Here is a 25558-nt window from a genome sequence, read left to right on the forward strand (position 1 = left end):
AAATCACCTTCCCCAAATCACCACACCCTCCAAGGTCTCCCTGATGAAAATCCTAATAATGAGCTAATGCTTGAGGCATTATTACCTGCCAGGCACTATTTCAAGTCCAGTTTCTGTGTTGTGGAAATTCTCAAGCAGCCCCATAAGGCAAGTGCTACTACTGGTGCCATTTTACAGATGCGGAAACTGAGGCAGAGAGAGGTTAAGTTAATTTACCCAGGGACACACAGCACGTGAGTAGTGGGACCACACTGTGTGAGCCATTGCCCACGACATGCCTCTATGATAAACCCAGATGAGGCGCACTCAGCCCTTATTCTGTATTCTGGGGCCTGGCTCCCTGCCTTACACGAAACCTATTATTACCTCCTGTGTGCCCAGCCCCAGGCCAGGCACTGGAGCTGTGGAGTTTTTGCCTTCCAGGGTATCAGTCTAGTGAAAGGGAGAGCCACAGATAACATTTGGAAGGTGTTCAGATAGAGGCTGGGAACACAGAGGAAAGAGTGACCAGCTCAACCTCTGAGGGTTGGGGGAGCTTCTCACCAGAAGGGACATTTGAGTTGGGCCTCAACCTGCAAGGATGAGTAGGAGTTCACCAGGCAGAGAGGATGACCAAGGAGGAGGAGGGAAGATGGGGAAGGACATTCCAGACAGGAACCATAGCATATTTAGGAAACAGCACGTGGCTCGAGGTCGCTGGGTGGTTAGATGTAGGGGGAGTATCTGGAGATGAGTTGAGGGCCAGCCCCTGGGGCACTCGTTATGTCCTGCCCCAAGGAGCGAGTCCAAGGTCACAAAATCCAACCTCATCAAGGGCCAGGCAGGCGAGATAAATCCAAGTGATGTGGGCCGACCCTGGAGCTCCATTCTGCTCTCTCTGCATTTCAGACTTGTAGGACCCCAACTCTTCACTCCCACAGAGAGTTGTCCCTTCTTTTGAAGCCCAGCACTGAGTATCCTCATGTTCTCGCCTCTGCTAGGGACACGGGCACAATGTTGATGGGACCACAGCGGGTGGTGATGGAGGGCAACCGACACTCTGCCTCAGCCTTGGAATCTGGGTGGCAGGAGGGGATGGTGGGGCCTGCAGCAAACTGGTGAGCTCAGAGCCCCTGTGGGAACAAGGGCTTGAGTGTTCTGGAGCAGCCAGAAATCTGGGCTTCTACGTGAAATCTCGGGATTGTTCAATGTCAACTCCAAATTTTAAAATACGCATCAGTCGAGCCAAACAGAACACATCTGTGGGCCACCGATTTGCAGCCCTTATTTTCTGACTGACTTCTGCATGAGAATGCTGTTATGGAGGGAAGGCGGGCTGGCCCCTTGGAGGATCTGCCTATTTGGGGGCATGGCGGGGGTGGGGAGGTCCACACGGGAGGGTCAGATCAGTTCCAAAGGTGGTCTACCTTTCTGACAGTGGGGCTGCTTCACATTGAGGCCAAGAGTAAGAAGGGGCTTTGGGGAGGGTCTGTGGGCCTCTGTCCCCCTCCCTGTAAGCAACTTTTCTTTGAGGGCAGGGTCGGGGGGTTGGCTTCCCTCCATCAGTGCCCACCACCCTTAACTGGGTGTCTGTGTTGTTTCTTCCAGTCTCTATCTGCTGCTGCCTCTTCATCCTCTTCCTCTTCCTCTCGGAGCTCACCGGATTCGTAACGACGGAAATGTAAGTTACATCGCCCCCTGGTGAGGCATTCCAGAGCTTCCGGGGACCCCAGGTGAGAAGAGAGAGGGGCTTTTTACAAAGGAGAGAAACCTCCGAACCTTCTACCTCCTGTTTCCAAGCCTGTGGCATCAGTCACGCCTCTGTTTCTTAAAAGGGTTTTAAAGCCAGAGCGAAAACCAACATTGCTTCGTTAAAGCTGAAGAGAAAACTTTGGTTCCCTTCTGGGGTCAGGGAGGCACCTCCCGGGTCCGCAGATGAACAGAAATCATTTGCTCCTGTTTGCCGTCCCTGTGTTCGGCCAGTGGGCTTTTTTCCCTCTGAGTCATCACAGGGTCGTTTGATGTGAAAGCTGGAAGAAGTCAGAGAAAAATGGGGGCAGCTTTCTACCCGAGGCGGTGGAGGGGGCGGGGTTCTGACATCGGAGCCTGGCCCCCTCAACCAAGCCCCCTTCCCTGTTCTAGGCCCACACTGGGTGAGGAGTCAGCATGGGCTTCCTGGCAGCGGGCTGACGCACTGTGAATCCATCCCCAGTTCCTAGAATCATCTGGAGTTCAGATAAGCTAGTAAATGCTCTGGGGCCTGTGTAACACCGAATGCCATTGGAATTATTCAGTCACAGCCTCATCAGATGCCCCTCTGAGATGAATTAGACCCAGAAGCTTCCTGCCTTCACCTCTGGCTTCCAAGCCTCTGCATTTCCATGTTTATAACCCAGAAAGTCATCACGGGGCTGGGCTCCGGCCACCCACACCCCTGTCCAACACTGGAATTTTCTTTTTCACTCATGGAATTTCTTGGTTTCCTGTCAGCCACAAGACAATAGGAAACTGAAAACAGAGCTGCTCAGCCCAAGATGGTCCTTGTTGCTCTGTAACCATTACCGCCTTAATCCTCAAACAGCCCTGGGAGGTAGTTGTCCCCTCTTTATAGATGAGGAAACTGAGGCTCAGAGAGGTGAGGGGACTTGTCCACTGTCTTGCCCCCCGCCCCCCCCCCGCCCCCGCCCCAACTCGTTTCTGAATATAGCTTCCCGCCCTCCTCTGACGTGGGAGAGTTTGTCTTCCGTCTCTCTCTCTGATCCTGTTTTTAACTCTGATGGCACCAAAGCCCCAGGAGCCTCATGGAGTGTTGGAAAGAGCACTGGACAAGGCCTTGGGAGATCCAGGGCCAGGTCCTTGCTCAGTTACCACCTGCTCTGTGACAGGTGGCAAGTTGCCAAACCTCTCTGGGTCCCAGTATTTCTGGCCAAACAAGGGAGGGTACATCAGAGGCAAGGCTTCCTTCCAGCTCTGGGGAAGCTTGTCTGCTTCCCAAGACATAACTCCTTGACCAGGCAGGGGTCAGACAAGGAGCTTTGTTCCCCCTGGACTCTGTCCCAGTCAAGTGTGCACCTTTGGGCCACTGGATATTTCACGGGTCATCCCATCGTGATTTGGAGGTGGAAGCAGGGAGAGCAGCCAGAAATTGAGACCTGCTGGCATTATGAAGGACCTACTGTGTGCCAGGCACCTGCTGGTCTCTCCAGGTCACACCCCATTCCCTGGGAGGGGGGCTTCTGTGCAGGCCTCTCATGTTCTGAGCCAGGTGAGAAGCGGTACCCAGGTGACAGCAACAAGGAGGGAGCCCTGACCGTATCCCAGGTGCCAGGTGCAAGGCTTTACCTATTCCAGGCAGGGACACTAGCAAGTGCAAAGGCCCTGAGGCAGGAATTACCTGGTGTATGTGAAGACAGAGAGCTGGTGTGGCTAGAGCAAAGTGAGCAAGCAGCGAGAGTAGAATACGGAGCAGGTGGACCCGAGTCAGGCCAGGCTCTGTACACTGCCACGGATTAATGGCGATCATCCTTGGTCCTGAGCCCTCAGAAGTCAGGCATCAGGTATGTCCGATTTACTACCGTGTGACTCCATGCTCAGAGAAGCCAAAAATGCAGGCGCTGGACACAGATGGTCCACAAGCAAACACAACGGAATGTATCAATTAGTGATAGGGGCTCTGAAGAAAAAACAAAGCAGGATAGGAGATAGAGAAGGTATGGGATATTTTGTGAGGCTTTAACAAGATTATTGACCTTGAAAGGTGTTTAACATAGTGCCTGATATACTTTAAGATCCATATCCCTTCAGGCATTTATTCATTTCATATTTCTTCCCTGTCTAACAGGAAAAAGGTTGTAAGGCCACTCAGCACCTGTCATGTGATGAGTACTCTGTGAGTGTTAATTTTTTTGTCTCCCCCCCTTGAGTTAAGAAGGGGCCTCCCTCACCTCCAGTTGACATTCTGAGAGGCAATTCATTCAGCCGATCATCAGCTTAGCCCATAATGAGGCAGAGTGCCTTGGCAACACCCCAACAGGTACATTTGGACGTCAGAGCTGGTGACTGCAGCAGGAGGAGCCCCGCTGCTGCGTACAGGACACTTGAGCAAGCCCGGACAGCTCACTCCATTTACCAGGGCAGGACTCACTTCTTTCTCAAGAGCACAGTGTGTTCCCACTGCTCTGTCCCCTTTCCCTCTCCAGCACTTCCTCTTCCTGGCTCCTGGGGGCATTCTGAACACGCTGGTCCCACCACATCCCCAGGGAGGAAGAAAGATGAGGGGAATCAAAACACGAGGGGCCATTCATTCAGTGTTTGCCTTGTGTCTGGCCCTGGGCTAATAAGCACTTCCCCACCGGCAGTGAGAGGGCTGGGGAGAGGCAGAGCAGTGAGGGTGAGAAGAGAGACCTGTCCGGGCCAGAGGCTCCATCCATGATGATGCGGTGACCCTAACGCCTCCTTTCTCTCTGCGGCCTTGTGACCAAGGTGTAAGAGTTGCCCAAAGGGAGTCCTCGCGGGCGAGGGCTCCACAGGAAAATCCAGAGGACAGAGGATTGCACCTTGGGGTCCTTCCTCTATCAGAAGCTTCTCCGACCCCCGGGAAGCCCTGCTGATGCGGGAAGGACCGCAGGTCACACTTCTTTTCCTTTTCTGGGTGGCTGGCCCTCCCTGGCAGTTTTGTGACCACAGTGGGTTGGCCTCCCCACCCCCGCCATGAGATTGTAACCCAAGGAAATGAGGTCACCTCTGGTTGGATCAACATTGCTCTAATGCTGGCCTGTGGTTATCAGTGACATAAGAGGCTATTCTGGCCCGGCCCGGTGGGGAGGGGAAACCTGTTTGGGTGATTGGACTTCAACCTGGACATGAATTATCCTTGGGAAAGTGGCCCCCCCAGGGTGCTCTGAGGCTCTGTGTCTGTAGGGGAGCGGCGTCCTGCTCCTCAGAGAACGTGGCCACAGAACATTCCAGCCTGTGGCTGCCCAGGCTCCGGCTGCTCTTAATTATTAACCTGATGAGGATTTATAACAAGAAAACGTAGTAACTGGAACTCTCCATTGATCATTTATAGCTTAATACAACTCAGACTTTTCAGTTGTGATTTATAATAGGCAACCACATGCCAGCCACCTAAGCTAGCACTTTACAACGCTCATCTTATTTGAAGGTCACAAAACCCCTTGAGCCAAGTACTACTGTTGACATTAGTCTCACTTTATAGCTGGGGAAACTGAGGCACCAGGAAGCTAAAACCACAGTGCAGTTAGTAAGTGGTTAGCGCGAGAGTCAAACCCAGGCCCGGGGCTTCCCTGGCGGTCCAGTGGTTAGGACTCTGCACTTCCACTGCATGGGGCACAGGTTCGATCCCTGGTCGGGGAACTAAGATCCCACATGCTGTGTGGAGTGGCCAGGAGGGGAAAAAAAAAACCAAACAAACACCCAGGCCTGTCTGATGCTAAAGCCTAGAATTGGTACCCAGATCCCCATATCCCGTCCTTTTCTGCCCAGAGCATTTTGGAGCCCCACGGGCATGGCAGCTGCTGCTTTTTGGTCAGAATAGTTCACTGGGAGCCTTGTATGCGCCCTTCTGGGGGGAGGTGGCCTCACAGGCAGGAAACCATTGCCCACCGAGTTGGAACTTGGACGTTACCTTGAACTGTGTCCTCACACGCTCTAGTAGCAGGCCCAGAGTGGGTAGGCCAGTAACTTAGCCAGGAGGAGGAGCTCGACGGCTCCCTAGGAGCCCAGCTTACCCACTCTGAGGCCTGGATTGTGAGCCAGGGCCAGGTAGAGAGCCATGGTCATCACGTGGAGGAGCAATGGGAGGCCTGAAGGCTTCTGAGCACAGAGTGATGGGATGGGGTTCGTGCCTCGGAAAGATCACCTCTTGCAAAGATGGGTTTGGGGCGGGGTGACCCTGGAGGCCAAGGCCTGGTGAGGGGGCTGGGCGATGACCCAAGGCAGAGGGGCTGAGGGTCCCAGGGTGATGGCTTTGGAGAAAGGTAGGGGGGGGGCAGGACTAGGTGGCTGTAAAGAGATGCTTTGGGGACATCTGCCTGGTAGGTAATAGGTACACTTACTTACACCTGGAACGGTCTAGATTTAAAACTCAAGGTCCCGGAGAGCTTGCTTGCATAACCTCATCCCTGCCCTCCCACTCCCACCCAAAGCCCTTTACTGCGAGCCTCACTGCTGGGTAAGTTTCCATTAGATCAAATTATTAAGCATGGAGGTCAGCGACTTTGGGCAGGAATCCGAAGTATTCAAGTGCTCTTCTAAAAGCAAATAAAATTGTTTTCTGTAGATGTCATTGGACTCACGCCTCAGCCTAGAATTTCAAGGCCCTCCGTTACATTCCACCTACTCTCCCCCCACCCAAACCTCCCTGGTCCCTTTCTTCCTCTCTCCCTACATGGCCACTGCTTACTGACCGCCATGCAGTCCGACGCAGTCTGGCGTCCCCCACCTGGAATGTGCCCCACCCCCCAAACAGAGGTTGCGAGCACGAGCTCTCTGCTGCCGCTCAGGGAGCCCTCGCCCGGGGCAGGGCTGCGGGTGGGAAGGAGGCAGATGCTGCAGCTCCTGGTGGGTAGAGATGACAGAGGGAGGCTTGAGGGACACAAAGGGAGTGGAGCCCTTAGCACCTCCTGTCCTGTAGGTACTTGGGCCATGGGTGGGGTAGGGTGGGCATCTGCAGATTATCAGAAAGACGGTGGCCCCTGCATCACAGGTCTGCTTGGGGGGCCACCTGCCTCTCGGTCTTTCATTGATCCGGCCCCACCCAGTGGAATGTGGTGGAAAAAGCATGGCTCTGGGCATCAGTGGCTCCAGCGTCCAATCCTGCCTCTGCCTCTTCCTGGCTGTGTGATCTTGGTCAATCCTTTGTCGACCTTCCTCTGAGCCCAGTTTCATCCTTGTGAAAAGAGAACAGTAACTCCTATTAAACGCTGGCTTGCTGTTTAAATGAGATAGTACTGATACAAGTGAAAGGCCCCAGCGCAGTGCCTGGCACCAGCTGGGTGCTCAGAACCGGGACATCTTGGGTTAGTTCTAAGCAAGGCAAGCTTTTGTGTGGGCCGTAGAATATACCAGGGGCCTTGCACACATGTTTAGTCCTCACCACAGTGCTGTGAGGCGGATCCTGTCTCTGTGCCTATGATCATCAACTCAGTAAACATTGCGATGTTCATGATAACAATAAAAGCAGTGAGCATTCATTGGGCACATGCTCTTTCCTAAGATTATGTCTATGGTTGTCCCTATTTCACATCTGGGGAAACTGAGGCTGGTGAAGAAGGCAAAGCCCCTTGTAGAAGGTCAGCCAGCCAGTGGGTAGCAGAGCTAGGATTTGCACCCTGAGAGCATGGAAATCAACATGCCGCCTTATTCTCTTTACCCAGAGGGGCCTGTGCTCTGTGCTAGGCCCTCAGACACAAATGATAACGTGCACACCCCTGGCCCCGGGACAGCCTGCAGCTTTACTGCCAAGTCCTCACACAGCCCTGTGAAGTAGCGAGAACCATTAGCCCTCTTTTTCTCCTTGTCTTCCTCCCCCCCTTTCCTTTTTTCCTTTCCTTCTTTCTCGTGAGGTTATGTGTATGATGTACAAACGGCAAAGTGCACGAATGTTAAAGGTGAGGCTTGATGAACGCTTGCCTGTGTTCACACCCGTGTCACCATCGCCCCGTCAAGACAACACGTCTCCACCTCCTGGGAGGTTTCCTGGAGCCCCCTCCCAAGTCAGGAACCAGCACCACCACCGTTCTGACTTTTATTACCATAGATTGATCTTTCCTATCTTCAGACTTCATAGAAAGCTTTCCCAGTTTTACAGTTGGGGAAACCGAGGCTCAGAGAGGCGAAGCAACTAGTCCCAGGTCCCCCAGCTTCCAAGTGGCAGAGCCAAGAGGTGAGCCCACATCTGTCTGCCACTGCCGCACGGGTTCTCATCACCCATGCTGGTGACAGGAGGAGTCAGGCCCACAAGAGCCCCCAAACAGCAGTGGTGAATCCACAAAAAGCCTTGATTTTCCCTCCAGGTGGGCTGATTTCTAGCCTCTGTTTGCCTTTTAAAATCAGTTCAGCCAATAACGTTAACTAGCCTTGGCAGGCGCCCGCGAGGGGTGCTGAGGGCAGGCCTGCAGCGCTGGCATGGGGTGGCAGGAGGCCAGGGGCCCTGGAACATTTTCCTTGGACGTGGAAGGCAGCTGTATTGACCTCATGGGGCGGGCGGCACAGGTGATTGAACCGTGTTTATCCTGCAGCCCGGAGCCCTTCCAGAAGGTGCCTGGGAGCAGCCAGTCCTGGCCTTACGTAACCAGACTGGCCCCAAGCTCTGCAGGCCAGTGAGTTTTCCATCTCCTCCCCAGCACTTCGGCCCCTTTCTCTGGGGCGGCACTTCAGCCCCTGGGAGCCCGGGCTCCGTGGGCTGGGAGAGGCCTCCTGGGGCCTCGAGGGTGAGCTCACCTTGGTGCCACACCTGGGATTCACCTCGCTCTGTGTTGAGGTCACCTCCAGAGGATTGCCAGGGGATGACATCATCCCACAGTCCCTCAGTGATGTGCAGGGGCCCAGCCTCCCAGGTAGGAAAGGTGAGTAGCTTCAAGGAAGAGTCTCACTCAGCTGGGAAGGGAAGCTGGGGGCGCTCTCTCCGTGATGTGCTGTTAATCACCCAGTGATCTCATTACTCAGCAACCCTACAGAGCTGCGAATTAAGGCAGGGGTAGAAATTGGGCACTGAAGGCTTAAGAGCATTTGGCTGTGAAGAAGTTGATTTTCTTCCAGCATAACCTCCTGTGGTCCCCATCGCTCCTCTGCCACTGGCTCATTTGTTCTTCCTGATCTCTGACGTGGGCCAACGCTATGAGCCTGCCAAGCCCAGGCCCCTGTCTCTTCTCTCACACCCTGTGGCCTCAGAGGGCAAGGGCCCCGCTCAATTTCTCCTTTGACCCTGGATGCTGAGGACGAGAGGGAGGGGAGGCAGCGTGAGCCCTGGAGAGCCTGGTGGAAGGCAGACCTGAGTTGGGGTTCCATCTTGGCCAGCTCTTGCTGTGTGACCTTGGGGATGGGACTCACCTTCTCTGAGCCTCAGTTTCCTGGTTCTAAAATGGGGATCAGCGGAATTCCCTGGTGGTCCAGTGGTTAGGACTCCATGCTTCCAGTGCAGGGGGCACGGGTTTGATCCCTGGTCAGGGAACTAAGATCCCGCATGCCGCGTGGCACAGCCAAGATAAATAAATAAATAAAATAGGGATCAGGACATTTCACAGGAGCAGAAGGGATAAGATGAATGCATACAGGCCTGGTTGGGGCCTTTCCTGGCTTAATGGCCTGGAGGCCCAGCGATCTGAAGGCTAAGCCGAGTCTGTTGCTCTCTTGTCTCTGGAAACATCCTTGTGACCCCCACAAGGAAACAAGCTCCAGGTATCTTTTTGAGCCTGCCTTTTCTTGTTAATTGAGCATCAGCTGTATCACACTAGGAGCCAGGGGCACAAAGACAGGATCTTAGTAAAAATGAAGTGCCCTTGCCCTGGCCTGACTCATTCTTTCCCAAAGAAGTGGCCATTTACAAGGCTCTCTTAGAGACCAGTTGTTTAGAGCTGACAGTCCTTTATTTTACAGCCTGTGGACAGGACCCACGGGGCCTGATTCATGTTTAAAATAACCACAGCCCGGCCACCTCAAGCACTGCCCCGTAGCTGCCCATTAGGCTGGCCTTGAGAATCGGTGCCCTCTCCCCGTGGGGAGTTTACCTGGGAATCAGAAGTGAGCTTCAGCCACAGCCATCTGGTGTCCACTCAGCGGCTCCTCGGCGACCTTGAGCTCGGCACGGCTGTATGGAACTCGGTACCTTTCCCTCCCCAATGATCCTGCTCCTCTTCCAGGGGCCCCCAGCCCAGTGAATGGTTCCAGAAAGAAACGTGGCCGTCTACTTGCATGCCTCCCTCGACCCGCCCCTGTGCCCTGTCCGTCAGCGAGTCCTGGCTGCTCCGTACACCGTACCTGCATCCCTCCCTCCTCTCCATCCCCACCACTCTGCGTCCAGACCACCATCTCTGACCTGCACCACTGCAGCAGCCTCCCAGGTCTCCCTAGCGCACAGGGCCTTCTGGTTGGTCCTAAGCCTCCAGAGGGATCCTATCAAAGTGCCAGCCTCACCATGCTGCTGTGCTTAGGATCCAGTCTGATGGCCTCTGGCCCACCTAACCTGGCCCCCACCCCTTCTCCGACTGCATCGCACCCACTTCCCTTGGCTCTGTGCTGCAGCCACGGTGACCTTTGTCCAATTACCCCAACGACCCATGCCCTTCCCGCTTCCAGACCTCTGCAGTGCTGTCCCGACGACTCTCCCTCCCTCTTTGCCAGGACAGCCTACTCATCCTTCAGACCTCAACTCCCGCTTCCCAGCCCACTCTCCCCAGGGGTCCATCACCCCGTGAGTCCCTCCCACGGCACCCCACAGCTTTCCATCAAAGTTGGGATAAGGTGTTTGTTTAGGAGCTGAGTGGTCTCTCTAAGCTCAGTGAAGGCAGAGCCCGTGTCTGTCTGGTTCCTCGCTCTCTCTAGCGCCTGACAGGTAGTAAGTGCTCAGAAAGTATTTGTTGAATACTTAGCGTGTTGCTAACAGATCCCAGTGCAGTGCCATTGTCCCCAACAGCAAGGTGGCCTGGCTGTCCATGGAGCCACCTGCCCACGCCGTGCCTCCCCCGCCCCACCTAGATGCCCACGTCCCTGTCCCTGAGAGCTGCAGGTATGTTACCTTACGTGGTAAAGGGAACTTTACAAATGTGATTATGTCAAGGGTCTTGAGATGGGGGATGATCCTGGGTTATCCAGGTGGGCAGGATGGAATCACAGGAGTCCTTACAGGAGGGAGTTAGGAGGTCAGAGAGGAGAGAAGATGCCCTGCGGCTGGCTTGGAAGGTGGAGGAAGGGGCTGTGAGCCGAGGCCTCTAGAAGCTGAAAAGGGCAAGAAAACTGATTCTCCCCAGGAGTACAGCCCTGCAGACCCATCTCAGACTTCGGACCTCCAGAAGTATAAGAGAATAAATGTGTATTGTCTTAAGCCATTAACTTTGTGATAATTCATTCCAGCAGCCACAGGAAAGTAATACATGTATTCGTCTAGCTGTGTCTAGAGCTTTGTGAGAGCCTGGGTGAGGATGAGTACCCAGAGGATCCTCGACTTCACAGCCGGCTGGGGGGTTGGGAGGGTGGGGGATTGAGTTGGGGGGAGCTCAAGAGAGGAGGGAGTCAGGAACCGTGGGCCTGTTGGTACCTGGCCCTGATCCCTAGAACGGTCTCAATTCTCATTTAAGTGTTCAGAACACCCCATTAACAGTGGGTGGTGGTATTCCCATTTAACAGAAGGGTTCACAGAGGTGAAGTTACCTGCCTGAGTTCCATAGAAAAGTGGCAGAGTCACGATTGGAAAATGAATCCGTCTGACTCCGTGCTCTTGCCGCCGTCCCGTCCAGTCCTCCTGCCCTCCTTCTAAGGGGTAAGGCCCGCATTTGGAGAGCGCCACGGAGATGGGAGCCCTGCTCCCCCTGTGCTTGAGCAGGTCCAGGCTTCCCCCAGATGGGAGTCTGGGTTGTCTGAGCAGTGGTCACCAAGTGAAGTGTCCCTGGCTGTCCCCTGCAGCCGGGATGGGTGTCCCCATCTCAACAAGGCTTCTGTACTTGTCTCCTTCAGTGTGAACGAGTTGTACGTCGATGACCCGGACAAGGACAGCGGGGGCAAAATTGACGTCAGCCTGAACATCAGTCTACCCAATTTGCACTGTGAATGTGAGTATTCCCAGCAGCTCTCTGCTCCGGCAAGACACTTCCTCTAGACAGTGCTGTGTGTGCAGAAATGGCGAGACAACCAGGACAAGTTAAGTGGATGGCAAGCTGCAAACAACGGGCAGCAGGAAACTCTCCCCACTTTTGTGGGGCAGGACGTAATCAAATGTGCACGCACTTGGATGTTTTTTGGAATAAAAAAACACATGACACTGCCAACGGTTTACCTCTGGAGAGTAGCCATGTTGGCGGGTGGTGGGGGGCGGGCAGTGTCTGTGAGATCAAGCTCCCAAGAAGTAAAACCTAGATTTTCTGCAAGTGGTTTATTGAGAGAGGGCTCCCAGGAGGAACCTGTAAGGGCATGAGGGTGGTGAGAAGACAGACAGAGGTGTGTGTTCAGCTGACGTCTAATTGCGGCCTGATCCCACGGGGAGCCATGGCGTGTGAATGACGTCGTAGTCTGTCTCGCCTGGTAGCAAGGGGGCTGAGCTGTTAGTATCTATACCCTCGGCTGATGGGTACAGGGTGGTGTGTGGGGATGGGTGGGGGCCGTGTAACCTCCCAAGCATCCCAAGACAAGGGGACCTCCAACCAGCCAAGAGCAGTCACCAGGAGAAGGATGCAGCTCTGAGCTGTTAGCAGCCGTGGCAAACATCCTTTTTGACTTCACACTCCATTGTGTGTCTGTGTGTTTTGTTTTGTTTTACTTTATGTGTTTCAACCAGGAGAATGAATTACCTGTGTAAAACAGAACCCACTGGGAGTCTGGTTTGGAGTCAGATTCTGGCTCCTTTGCTTACTAAAACTGTGTGACCCTGGCTAAGGTGACCCCTCTGAGCCTCAGTTTCCTCAACTGTGAAATGGGCGTAGTGCCATCTCTTGCTTGAGGTTGTTGGGAGGATCTAATGAGCTGGTTCCTAGATTTGTTAATGAGTAGACTGGGTTTCCAGCTGTCCCTCTGCCCCAGCCTGGCACGGACCCCATGCAGACCCTTCTCCTCCTTCTACTCCCTTCCTTCCTCCTGAAAGGCAGAACATTGGGCGGGTCTGTGGCACAGATGGGGAGAGATTCAGCTCTGTTATTGCTTTTGGTGAGAATTACATCACAGTTTTGAATGCGCCATGGGCCCCGAGCCAGGGAACCTGTTGAAATGGGTTGGTTTTATTTTTATTTTTTCTCTTTCTCTCAGAGAAATAATTTGTCTGGCAGCTTCTCATTCAGGAGTTGGTTATGTCTCTGGAGCAAGGAAATTCTGAGGCCAGAGGACTGGGACCCGGGGGGCAGGGGCAGGAAAGAATGTGGTTCCAGGCTGGGTCCCAGCTCCAGGCGGCGGCCCAGGAGGGGTGGGCGACCTGAAGCTGCCGGCTGTGCTAATCCACCGGGCCCTGCCCACCCCAGCGGCTCCCGCTAGAGCCCCGCACTTCAGCTTTTCTTTCAAAGAACTTCGAATTTTTATTATAGGAAAAAGAAAATGCATGCTCGCTATTATACCTTTGGAAAATCCAGAGCAGCAGAGAGAGAAGTCGCCCATAATTCCACCCCCGCTGACAACATCAGTTGACATTTGATGCCGTTCCATCCCGCTGGCCTTCCGTTCCCTGCATTTCTAAACATGGCTGAGATCGTGCTGCCTGTGCAATCTCATATCCTGCTTTTAAAAATAATCTTTTTCTGGTAAACAACTAATACAGGGATACATTGTTTTATTTTTTAAAAAGATACATGTTCAAAATACAGAAATATATAAAGAAAAAAGTAAAAGAAGTACGTGCTTCCCACACGCCGACCACCGCAGAGGAAGCCCCTGTTAGCAGTTGGGACCCCTTCACTCACCCCTGTGTGTCTCTGTCTGTCTGTCTGTCTGCAAACATATGTCATGTTTGGTGTTTTTTTTTTTTTTTTTTTTTTCTTTTTACGTAATTGGGACCCAACTACAGGGAACCTTTCTGGGATTTCTTGTTTTTTCCATTTATATCATGGAGCTGTTCTTATATTACTCATGATATTAGTAAAATAATAACCACAGCTGCCATTTATTCAGCTCTTACGCGGGGGCAGGCCCTGTCCTGAATCCTTTGGCTGTGTTTGTGCCTTAAGATGAGAGGTGTTCTAGCAGAGTGGCCAAAGGGTGTGGGCTCTGGATCCAGACGCTATGGGTTTCAACCCAGGCGCCATTGTTTCTTAGCTGTGAGATCTCAGGCAAGTTACTTAACCTCTCTGTGCGTCAGTGTCGCCCAGCATAGGATGGGTCTGATAATATTATCTTCCCCACAGGGATGTTCAGATGGTGCCTTCTTATGGAAAAGGCACTTGGAAGAGTGTCTAGCCCATAGTAAGTTCTGTTTGAATTTTTTTAATCCTCGCAAGCCTAGGATAGCACAAGCAACTGAGGCACAAAAAGGTGAGGTGACTTGCTCGAGGTGCCGCAGTGTAGGGGCAGAGCCAGGAACCACAGGATAGGACAGACAGGACAGCCCAGACAGCCCCAGAGCTCACACTGCCCCTCCCCACATATGGGTTTGGCTCATTCCTTGTACCCACCGCACAGCATTCCGGAGGGGGGCTGTGCCATCGACCAGTGCCCCGTGGACAGGCAGGGGGGTTGCTTCCAGTCGTCACAATTTCAAATAAGGTTGCTCAGAGCCTTGTGCACACGTCTGGACGCGTGTGCGTCTGGAGGACGGGCTCCCCGGGGGTGGAACTGCTGAGTCAAACGGGGACCTGCTTGCATTTCTTTTAATCCGAACATTACGACATCAGCATTTCCCACGTACGACAGACCCAGAAGCATCATTTTTAGTGGCGCATTGCACTCCCTTCTATGGATGGGCCCTCGCATACTTCCATGCCCATTGAGGAATACTGGGTTCTTCCCGTTTTTCCCTTTTACAGTCAGCTCACTGAGAATTGCTTCCAGCTGCTCTTTCTCTGTATCGCAACCTGCTTTCTAGCGCTCCGATCAGGGAAATCTCTGCATTTCCATAGTTTCCAGGGATCCTCGCTTGCCTCTTGGACCATCTCAGGGAATACAGTTGGCTTGGGCCTGCCCATTTTGCAGATTAGGAAGCTGAGTCACAGTAGGTGATGGAGAGTCACATTGGAGTCAGGACCAGGACTCCAGACCCCTTAGTGCACTGAGGAACCCAGAAAAGTGCCCACACTCCTGGAGGGCAGGGCCTGGAGGAGCGGGCATTGGGTAAAGGAAGATGTGAATGAATGACTGCCTGAGCCTGAATGACGCCCAGGGAACCCAGAGACTGTCTGAGATGTAGTAAGTGCTGACATTTATTATGTACTTGCCACCTACTGAGCATCAGGCCCCGTTCTAAGCCTTTTCGACACATATTAATTATCTGATCCTCGTGATTCTCCAAGGAAGCTTTAATTGTTATCCCCGCCCACTCCTCACTCCCTCCCCCCACCCCCGCCATTTACAGAGAAGGAAACCAAGGCATCGAGAGGTTAAGTGCCTCAGCCAAGGTTGCAAGCTGGTAAAAGGCAGGGCCAGGATTCAGACCACCTCCTAAGCCTGACCCTCTGCTGCCTCCCTGCAGCCTCACGGCTAGCAGGCTCTGCACCCCTGCAGCCTGCAGTCCTCCATCCCTGGCCCACTCAGCTACTGCCTTCCCTGACTCTTTCCAGCCGGCAGTGGCAGTGGCAGGGGACAGGAATGCTCGCTCGCTCTCGGTCCAGCCATCACTTTCTCCTCCTCCTCTGCTGGCTGACCCCTTTCTCTGTGGCTCTGGGCCCTAGACTGTGAGCTCCTGGATGGCCGGGGGCTCTGCCTGTCCATGAAGTGGATGAATGAGGGGTCCCGAGAGGAGGGGACTGGTCCCGTTTTTCTGGATGTTTGTGAGGCTCTGGGCCCTAGACTGTGAGCTCCTGGATGGCCAGGGGCTCTGCCTGTCCATGAAGTGGATGAATGAGGGGTCCCGAGAGGAGGGGACTGGTCCCGTTTTTCTGGATGTTTGTGACTCTTCTCTCCTTGCCTCCTGCAGTGGTCGGGCTCGACATCCAGGATGAGATGGGCAGGCACGAAGTGGGGCACATTGACAACTCGATGAGGATCCCGCTGAACAATGGGGTGGGCTGCCGCTTCGAGGGGCAGTTCAGCATCAACAAGGTACAGAGACCCTGCCTGGTCCCCTCTCACCTTGCTCCCCATCCCCGTGGCCCCCTTCCTCCCTGGAAACTGGATGGTGGAGCTGTGTGCCCACTTGCCCTCCCCCGTGTCCAGAGCCCTGGCAAGCTGAGGGCCAGCATCCAGGCACCTGGCAGTTCCTGCTGAGAATCTGGAGCGGGGGTGGGTTTCAGGCTCCCTGAGGTTTGGAGCCCCAGCTGGCTGGTTCAGGAAGGAGCTACTTCTCTCCCCGACGCAGAAGGAGTGGGTGGTGAGAAGACGGTAGAATTGGCAGCCCTGAGCCCGAGTGTGCGTCCTAGCCCTACCCCGTCTTGGCCAAGCAATGCCCTCCAGGTCACTAGACCTGTCTTAACCTCAGTTTTCACACCTTTAGGCTGAGGATGTGATGATATAATAATATGGTACCTTCTACTTTACAAAGTGTATGTGATGATTAAATGAGCACACGTTCATTCATTCAAAACACTTTTATGGAGCACCTGCTGTGTTCCAGAGTGGGTTACTGGCTCTGGGCAATGCCTGGACTAGGTGGGCAGCGTTCTTGCGCTGGCGGGGCTTCCGTTCTAGTGGAGCGAGGCAGACAGTGTGCAAACTGGAAAGCCTTTCAGTGGGTGGTAAGTGCTGTGATGAGGAATGAAGCAGGGGAGGAGTGAGAGTGGATAGGTTTGAAAGTACCTGGTCAGCTCCAAAGGACCATTCAGGTATTGCGCGGTGCATTTGGGAGAGCTGGGGAATCCCGGCAGCAGCCAGCACTCTTCTCGGCTCTTTTTTCTATAAGATTTATTTATTTACTTGGTTGTGCCGGGTCTTAATTGCAGCGCACGGCATCTTCATTGCTGCACACAGGATCTTTGTTGTGGCATGTGGGATCTTTAGTTGCTGCATGCGGGCTCTTAGTTGTGGCATGCAGGATCCAGTTCCCTGACCAGGGTTCGAACCCAGGCCCCCTGCATTGGAAGCACGGAGTCTTAACCACTGGACCAACAGGGAAGTCCCTTCTCGGCTCTTTTTATGTGTTATCGCAGTGGAGCCTCTCAACAGCCTGTGAGGTGGCACCATTATACAGATGAGGAACCTGAGACCCAGAGAGGTTAAGTATCTCGGCCAAGGTTGCACAGCTATCCCCATGTCCCACAACTCCCCTTCCCAATCCCAGCCAGGCTGAGCCGCTGGCTTCTGCCTGCCCTCCTGTAGCCTCTGCTCAGATGCCCTTCCTCTAACCCCTGCCATCTCATTGAGAGGTTGCAAACTCACTGGCCACACACAACCCAAAAACCAGTTACATTTGCCCCATACAGTATTCAGATCCATCAGAGCCAATATCAAAAAACCGGGAGTCCAGATTTCTAGCTTTTAAAAGTCAGAGGCTCTAGCCGCACTGGACCTGAGTTTCACTGGAAACAACGATCTGGAGCTAATGACCCCTTTAGACAGTATGCCCTCCTTCCTGCAGTCCCCGCTGGATGGCTGTGAGGCTTGGCCCAGATGCTTGGGACACCTGGACCTGTCTCTCTGTCTCCATGTGGTCTCTCCAGGTGGTTTTCTTCCATGACAGCTCAGGGCTCCTTAAGTGCTAAAGCAGACACTATCACTTCTGCCAAACTTTATGGCTTAACAGGAATTAGGTGCTGGCCCAGGTTCCATGGGGAAGGGGGGGACCACCCAAGGGTGCGGGTGCTGGGAGGTGTGGTTCATGGGGACTCTCTTTGCTGATTAGCTACCACACAGGGTCTTCGCTGTGCCCCGTGATTAGGATTTATGGTGCTTGTGATGGTAGCCATTTGAAGGTTTTAAGCAGGGAAGCAATGCAGTCGGATTTATGCTTTATAACCTCACTATCCAATACAGTAGCCACCAGCTCCGTTTAAGTTGATTAAAATTAAGTAAAATTCAGGCCCCCAGTCTCACTAGCCACACTGCAGGCGCTCCGTGGCCACATGTGGCTAGTGGCTGCCGTGTTAGCACAGATAAGAAACATTTCCATCATCAGGGAGAGTTCTCCTGGACAGCAAACCTTTAGAAAGATCACTGTGTCATCTGTTTGGGGAGAGACTGGACAGGACCAAGAGCAGAGGTCACAGACAGTGCTTGTGGCAGTGGCACTGGAGAGAAGGGTCCAGATTAGGGAGGTGGAGTCAACAAGACTTACTGACCAATTGGTTGTGGGTGGTGAGGACAAGAGTGGAATCAGAGAAACCTCTTAGGTTTTTGTCTTGACAACCAGGCAGTCCCATTTTCTAAATATGGAAGCTTGGGAAAGCATGGATTCTGTGCGAGGTGGGGCTGGGACTCGGTCCTTCAGTTTTGGACACATTTCATTCAGGATTCCCATTAGAGATGTTAAATTGGAAGTTGAGGGGGTGCTTGTGGAGTGCAAGAGAGAGCTCTGGGCTGGAGATGTAAATGTAAGAGTCATCGGTAAACAGATGATGTTGGCCTTCATAGGTCTACATCAGTGCTACTCAAAGTGGGGCCCTCAGATTGCAGCAACATGGATGGACCTAGATGATTATTATACTAAGTGAAGTAAGTCAGACAGAGAAAGACCAATACCGTACGATATCACTTATATGTGGAATGTAAAATATGACACAAATGAGAGCAGACTTGTGGTAATCAAGGGGGAGGTAGGGTGGGGAAGGGATGGATTGGGAGTTTGGGGTTAGCAGATGCGAACTATTATATATAGAATGGATAAACAACAAGGTCCTACTGTATAGCACAGGGAACTAACTATATTCAATATCTGTGATAAACCATAATGGAAAAGAATATTTTTAAAAGAATGTATATATGTGTATAACTGAATCACTTTGCTGTACAGCAGAGATGAACACAACATTGTAAATCCACTATACTTCAATAAAAACAAACAAACAAAGTGAGGCCCCCAAACCAGCAGTATCAGCGTCACCTGGAACCTGTTAAGCATGCAGATTCTCAGGCCCCACTTTGGATCTACTGAATCTGTGTTGTAACAAGCCCCCCAGGGGATCCTGATGCCACTCATGTTTGAGGATCATTGGTCTAAGCTAGATTACCTAGGGAGAGGTATAGAACGTCCTAAACCTGGGATCCACAGACGCCCCAGGGAATGCAGATCAAATTCAAAGAGTCTGTGAACCTGGATGGGGAAAAAAATGACATGTTTATTTTTACGAAGCTCTAACTCCAATTTAGCGTTCTCGTCTATGCTGAATGTAGGCAATGAACCATAGTAGCATTAGCAGCACCCTTGACCTTGTCACCAATAGAAATTGCCGATATGTATATCACATTAAAATTGTCACAGATCATTCTGAGCTGCTGTTTACATTCATTGCTGTTTTGAAATTACAGTAATTTGTTGACCCGCGATCAGGTCTTATTATTTGCTGCATTATTAAAGAGGCATGTGCAAATGTTTGATCTGTTTTAATTACTGTTTAAAACATCATTTCTTTCCTCTGTGATCCTATGTGTTTTATGCATTCGAAACTTTTAAAGCATTTAAAACGTAGGTGTCGGCAGACTGGCAACGGGTCCGTGGCACCAAAAATGTAAGAACCTAAGGTCTTGATAAGGATGCAGTTTGAGGACCGATTTCTGATGCGTGCCAGTGTTTAGAGGTGGGGAGGAAGGATAGAAGGAGCAGCCAGATAGGTAGGAGGAAACCAGGGCTGAGCGGGCCCCAGAATCTGGAAGAGAACATGAATCAAAGGGGAGGGCTGGCGCTGCAAGGACAGGGTGGACCACTGACCCATGTGCTGCAGAGAAAGCCCACGTGGGAGAGAAGGGGACTACTGCACAGCCAAGCCCTTGGGATGCTGGCTGCAGTGGAGGGCATGCCTTGGAGATGAGGGAAGGCCAGTGTGGGCACAATGCAGGGAGGTGGGCGAATTGTTGGTGGGCCAGGCTCTCAGTCTTCCTCTGATGCCCTCTCTCTGCCCCCATCTGTGTGCCTGGAGAGCTGCTGCTCACCCACAGGTCTCGTTGACGTGGGTGCCTGAGCGGGAGCCCTCCCTCCCCTTCCCCTGCCCCTGCCCCTCCCATCATGAACCTTATGTTGCTCTTGTCCGTATCACATTCTGACTTCCTTTGACCATTGCCCCCCTCCCGCCCCGCCCCTGGCTCATTCACTCATACATCCTTCTCTTGAGTGTCTGATGTGTGCCTGGCTCCACACTTGGTACCGGGGTGCAGTGCCCAGAGAAGCAACTGATGTCCCTGCCCTTAGTGGCACTTACAGTCTATTACGGGGTGACAGGTAAACACTCAAACAAGCCAATATATAATTTGATGAAGCAGCCGGGAAGAGAATGAAGGGGGTGTTATGGTGAGGAATTAAGGAGGAGACCCACTGAGATAGGGTCATAAGGGAAGGCCTGTCTTCGGGGTTGAAAGATGGTTGAAGATGAACAGACACATGCCTGCCTCCCTATTGCGGGGGCCTCCCCTAGGAGGGTATGATCAGTTAAACAGATATAAACACCTCAGATGGTGAACAGGAGGGACCACGTTTACTCAGCACCGAGTATGGGGTGGGCACAGGAGAGACGGGACAACCACCCAGGAGATGGCCCAGCGCCACACTCTCCTCAGCTTGGCAAACATGCCCCAGGCTGTGGGTGGCTTCCCTTAGACAGGCTCCAGGGTGGCCCCCCGCTGGCTCTGGCTGAACCGGAGCTTGCTCTTTGGGGTCAGACAGACCTATGGTTGAGAATCCTGGCTACAATGCTCACTGGTTGAATGACTGGGCAGTTTAGCCTCTCTCAGCCTTGGTTTCCTCATCTGTAAAATGGGATAATGATACTGCACTCACAGGTTGTGAGTTGTGAACAGATTAAAATCTGTAAAGCACATATGGCAGTAGGGATGGGACTAGTCTCGGTGCCCTTCCCCAGCTGGCCTTAACTCCTGTCAGTGGGGTGTCTGTGATCTCATCATCTGGCATCCACCGTCACTTGGCTGCAAGTGTGCTCGTGAAATGTGCGTGGATAACGTCCAAGAAGTGAGTCTTCTCTGGTCAGGGGACAGCTGAGATTCTAGAATAGGGTCACACCAGCCCTCACCTTTTGGCTGCCGCCACCTATTGGGTTCTCACCCGACTCTTTACTAGTATTAACTCATTTAGTCCTTGTGACAGTCCTAAGGAAACAGGCACAAGGGATTAAGTGACCTGCTAAAGGGCCGGGAGCTAGGATTTGAACCCAGGCTGCCTGGCACCAGGGCCCCTGCTCTGTCTCCTGCACCCCTGCTTGTTGCTGCTTCTGGCCAGCATCTCGGTCACAGCTGAGGCCAGCCTCTGCCCCCCCACCCTTGGAGGGTTAAGAGTTCGTGTCTTCCTGGAGCTCTCAGTCAAGGGGTGCTCAGATAAGAAAGCCAGCCGTGATGACGGGCGAGGTCAGCAGCTGGCCCCCGCCCCTATATCTCCCAGCATCAGGCTCACACTTGCCCTGTGGCCCCCTTATCCATCCATCAGGAAGTCAGCCAGCAGCCAGATGTCAGAGTTCACATGTTTCAAGCTGCGCCAGCAGCCCCCAGCAGGCCCCCAGCAGCCCCGGAGTCCTTGCTTAATCACCCACCCCCCTGGAGGAGGACAGAATGGGCCAGGGTTTGGGGCCTGGCTCCATCTATATGTTTTTAAAACCCGTCAGAGACAATGACGTAGGTTCCTAAGTCACAGCTCTAAAAGCATCGTCTTTGCTTTCTTCAGCCCAGCGTGTGCTGGCGTGAGTCAGCCACCTGTGATGGATTCCGTGCCGAGGGGGAGTGGGTCACTGAGTCACAGCCTCAAGGGGCAGCAGCGGGTGGCACATGTGCGGGCGCCAGCCTCCTTGACTCACCTAGCTCTGGGAGCGTGAGGCCCAGACTCCAAACCCAGTTCTGAAGTCCGCCCACGGCCCTGTCCATGGGAGGCCCCATGTCACTGCAAAGAAGAACTCTGAAGGATGCACACCGGATGCTATTTGTTTCTTACTTCTGGGGGCAGTAGGCAATGGGGACTTCAGTTCTGACTTTATCACATGGATTTTTAATAGTGAAAATATATCCAGGTATTATTTATATAAGTAAAAATGAAGTTTAAAGTATTTTTAGAATACAGTAGGGTTTTCCCCACACCCTGCCCATGTACATGCTTGTTCCCTCTTCTGGGAGGGTTCTTGTCTCTTGGCTCAGACATGTTCATCCTGTAAACCCAACCCAATAACACCTGCCATCGGCTTTGTATTCACCTCATTTAATCCCCCCATAACCTTTTTTGGTTATTATCCCCATTTTCTTGATGGGGAAACTGAGGCACAGAGTGGTTAATGACCTTTCCCAAGGTTCCCCAGCTAGGAAGAGAGGACAGACTGGAGCCCGCATGTGGCCCTCACCTGCTACTCTACCATGGGTAATCGGGCCCCTGAAGCGGGCAGTGCTATCCCTCCAGGGAGATCTTTCAGAGCTGTTGTTTCTGTTCACCCCAGCCAGACCCAGCAGGTTGCCCCCCCACTCCAAGCAGCCCATGGCACACTTAACTGTGAGCTCACTGAGCCTGGGCCATGCCCTGTTAGCCTGGTACCTCTCACGTCAGTCCAGAGCTTAGGCCCTAGTGAAGACATTAATATTCCTGCAGGAAACCCACAACTTTGTGTTTGAGACAGGCGTGCTTACAAAATAAGCGGATGCTAAGCTGTAAACCTTATTCCTTCCTCTAGTGCAGCTCGTTCAACTTTTGTTGAGCCGGAATAAAATAAACCCTGAGTTTTTCAGTGTGGTGTTTGGGGCCTTTGCTAAACAGCCCCACCTCCCTCTCAATGCCTCTTTGTTTCCTGCTGTGGCCACTCCCCCAGGCCTCTCTTTTATTCGGGGTTCAGTAATACCAAGCTCTTCTAGTTTCTTACACATGCCCACCAACTGGGCAGTTTCTGATCTCCATACTTGTTCATGCTGTTCCCTCTGCCCAAATGCCTTTCCCCTCATCCCTGAGTGATGCAGACTCATCTTCAGAGCCTTAGCACAGGGTGTTCTTTCCCCTGAGAACACCCGCAGCTGAGCCGGGGGCCCTCCCCCGTGGCTCCCACAGTCTTTGCATCCCTCTGGTCCAGTGTAGGTCATGCAGTCTCATTTTCTGTTCCAAGTCTGTGTCACAGCAGGCCAGGGGCTCATGCAAGGCCAGGCTTTTGTCTGGATCATCTCCCAAGCTTTGCACCTCCTGAAGGGCTGGCTCCACGTGGCCATCAGCCCAGGGCCGCTGAGGTCAATGGCTGTGGGTTTTGTTTTTTTTTTAAATTTATTTATTTTATTTTTATTTATTTTTGGCTTCATTCGGTCTTCGCTGTGCTGCGCGGGCTTCTCATTGCGGTGGCTTCTCTTGCTGTGGAGCACGGGCTCTAGGCGCGCGGGCTTCAGTAGTTGTGGCACACGGGCTCAGTAGTTGTGGCTCGCAGGCTGTAGAGCGCAGGCTCAGTAGTTGTGGCACAGGGGCTTGGTTGCTCCGCGGCATGTGGGATCTTCCCGGACCAGGGCTCGAACCCGTGTCCCCTGCGTTGGCAGGCGGATTCTTAACCACTGCGCCACCAGGGAAGTCCGATGGCCGCGGTTTTGTCAGGTGACCGTAGCAAGTTTCTTCACTGCTCTGAGCCTCAGTTTCCTTTTCTGTAAAATGGGAATTACCAGGTGTCAAAGCCAAAAGTGCTGTTCTAAGGATTAATATCATTTACTCATTCTTTCATTCATCCCATACATATTTATTAAGCACGTGCTCTATGCCAGAACCTGGGGAATACAGCATCAAATCAGACAAAAACCCTGCCAGCATGGAGCTTATATTCTCGTTGGAGGACGCAGATGAGAACAAGATGAGGATAAGATGGCGGGTGATGCTGAGTGCTTTAGCGGCGTGAGGGGCTTGGGGGATGTGGGGGTCAGTGGGGCCCCAGAGCAGAGACCTGAGGGAGAGCCATGTGGAAAAGGGTTCCAGGAAGGGGGCGCAGGCACAAAGGCCCGAGGACCACACTGGCACTGTTGCCGGCGCAGCAGGAGGCCGGCGTGGCCAGAGGGAGTAAGCAGAAGAGGACGTGAGGATGTGGCTTCAACTCAAGAGAAGGGAAGCCTTGGAGGGTCCTGGGCAGAGGGGTGACGGGATCAAACATTGGGTTCAAAAGGCCCCCTCTAGTTACTGTTGGGGAAAGGCCTGGGGACCCCAAGGGCAGAAGCCTGGAGCTCAGTGGGGAGGCTGCCGCCTTGTGTGGTCTAGGGAGGCAGTGGAGGCTTGGGGGCTCAGCTGCTGGGCGTCTCGAGGGTGGAGGTGACAGCATTTCCTGATGGGTGGGACGTCAGTGTGAGAGAAAGACGGGGCCAGGATGACACCAAGTGTTGGTCTGAGCAGCTGGGAGGAGGGAGGCCCCCGGAGTCTCCGTGGAGGCCTCATCCAGTGCCGTTCACTGAGTAGACATTCATTCAGTACCTCTCACTGGCTGCGCTCTGCACAGTCTTGAGACCCAGGGAGGAAAGTGGGCTGCTGTGGTCTTGCCTTCAAGGAACCCCCAGTCTAGGGTGATGGGGCGGATTTGGGTGGGTGATGGTGTTGATTTGGAGTTCAAGGAAGCTTCGTTAGTCTGCAGGCCTACGGGGGGGAAACAGCCAGGAAGTTGATGGTGGGCAGTTGCCTTTTCGAGCCGTGGTCTTGTGCCAGGCACCCAGCTGGGTCCTTCACATGCACCCTCCCACCCACAGCCCCAGCAGTCCTCTCGGGTAGCCACTGTTGTCACCCCCTTTCCACAGACGAGGAACCAGAGGCTCCTACAAAGTTCCACTGCTGGGAAGTGGCCAAGCTGGGATCCAAATCCAGATCTGCCTGACCCCAGGGTGAAGCCCTGCACCCCACCCTCTGGGGCAGCCGACGCAACTCCTAAACTCTCCATCTCTCCCCCAGGTCCCGGGCAACTTCCACGTGTCCACACACAGTGCCACAGCCCAGCCACAGAACCCGGACATGACCCATGTCATCCACAAGCTCTCCTTTGGGGACACGCTGCAGGTGAGACGGGCACAGATGGGGTGGCTGGAGGTGGGCGTCCAGGGGTGCATCACCAGAGCCTTCTGTCCTCCCTGGACACAGAGGGATGCCCTCCAGAGGCGTCATGCCCTTCGAGCCTCTGCTCCATCAAACAACCCCTCTGCCTTACTTATGAGCCTGCGGCTGCCATGTCATCAACGTTGCACTCGACTTGGAACCTCGGCTTGAGACCGGGGCCTGGGAGAGGGAACTGGCTTTCATGAGCGAGTACTAAGTGCTCGTGCTTTCTCTGTGCCAGGGCAGCCTCATGAGGCAGGAGGCGGCACCGCATCTTACAGACCTAGAGCTGGGCTCAGAGAAGCCATTTGTCCAGGACCCCCCAGCAGGCGTCTGCCTCGAGTCCAGTGCCCTGTCCGCTGTAGCGTCAGCGCCCATGTCCATTGAATAGGCGTGAAGGAAGTGTCCTGAGACTCCTTGTTGTGATTTTGATGGAGAGGGCCACGTCCAGCAGGCCCGGCCTGACAGTTTCCTCCCCGTGGCAGCAGACGCTGACCGCCTGATCTCTGCCAGCTGCAGGGAGGGCAGCTGTGATGTTCTATCTCTCCTCCACCCCCAGCAGCACAGTGCTGAAGGGGAATTCTGCCGCACCCCGCGTGACAGAGGGAATCA

General features: G+C 53.4%; 1 protein-coding gene across 1 annotated transcript in view; it reads left to right on the forward strand.

Annotated features, from left to right (window-relative positions):
• The window catches only part of LOC130706880 (endoplasmic reticulum-Golgi intermediate compartment protein 1-like), an 86597-nt gene extending 61465 nt beyond the window's left edge, over positions 1–25132 (forward strand). Inside the window, exons 3-6 of the mRNA XM_057539556.1 lie at positions 1588–1660; positions 11671–11765; positions 15761–15885; positions 24806–25132. Of these exons, the coding sequence (XP_057395539.1) occupies positions 1588–1660; positions 11671–11765; positions 15761–15885; positions 24806–25117 (605 nt within the window). The 3' untranslated portion in view covers positions 25118–25132. The remainder of the gene's footprint in view (positions 1–1587; positions 1661–11670; positions 11766–15760; positions 15886–24805) is intronic.
• Positions 25133–25558: the final 426 nt, after the last annotated feature.

The sequence above is a fragment of the Balaenoptera acutorostrata genome, unplaced genomic scaffold, assembly GCF_949987535.1.
Source record: "Balaenoptera acutorostrata unplaced genomic scaffold, mBalAcu1.1 scaffold_714, whole genome shotgun sequence".
In the NCBI taxonomy this organism is placed as follows: domain Eukaryota; kingdom Metazoa; phylum Chordata; class Mammalia; order Artiodactyla; family Balaenopteridae; genus Balaenoptera; species Balaenoptera acutorostrata.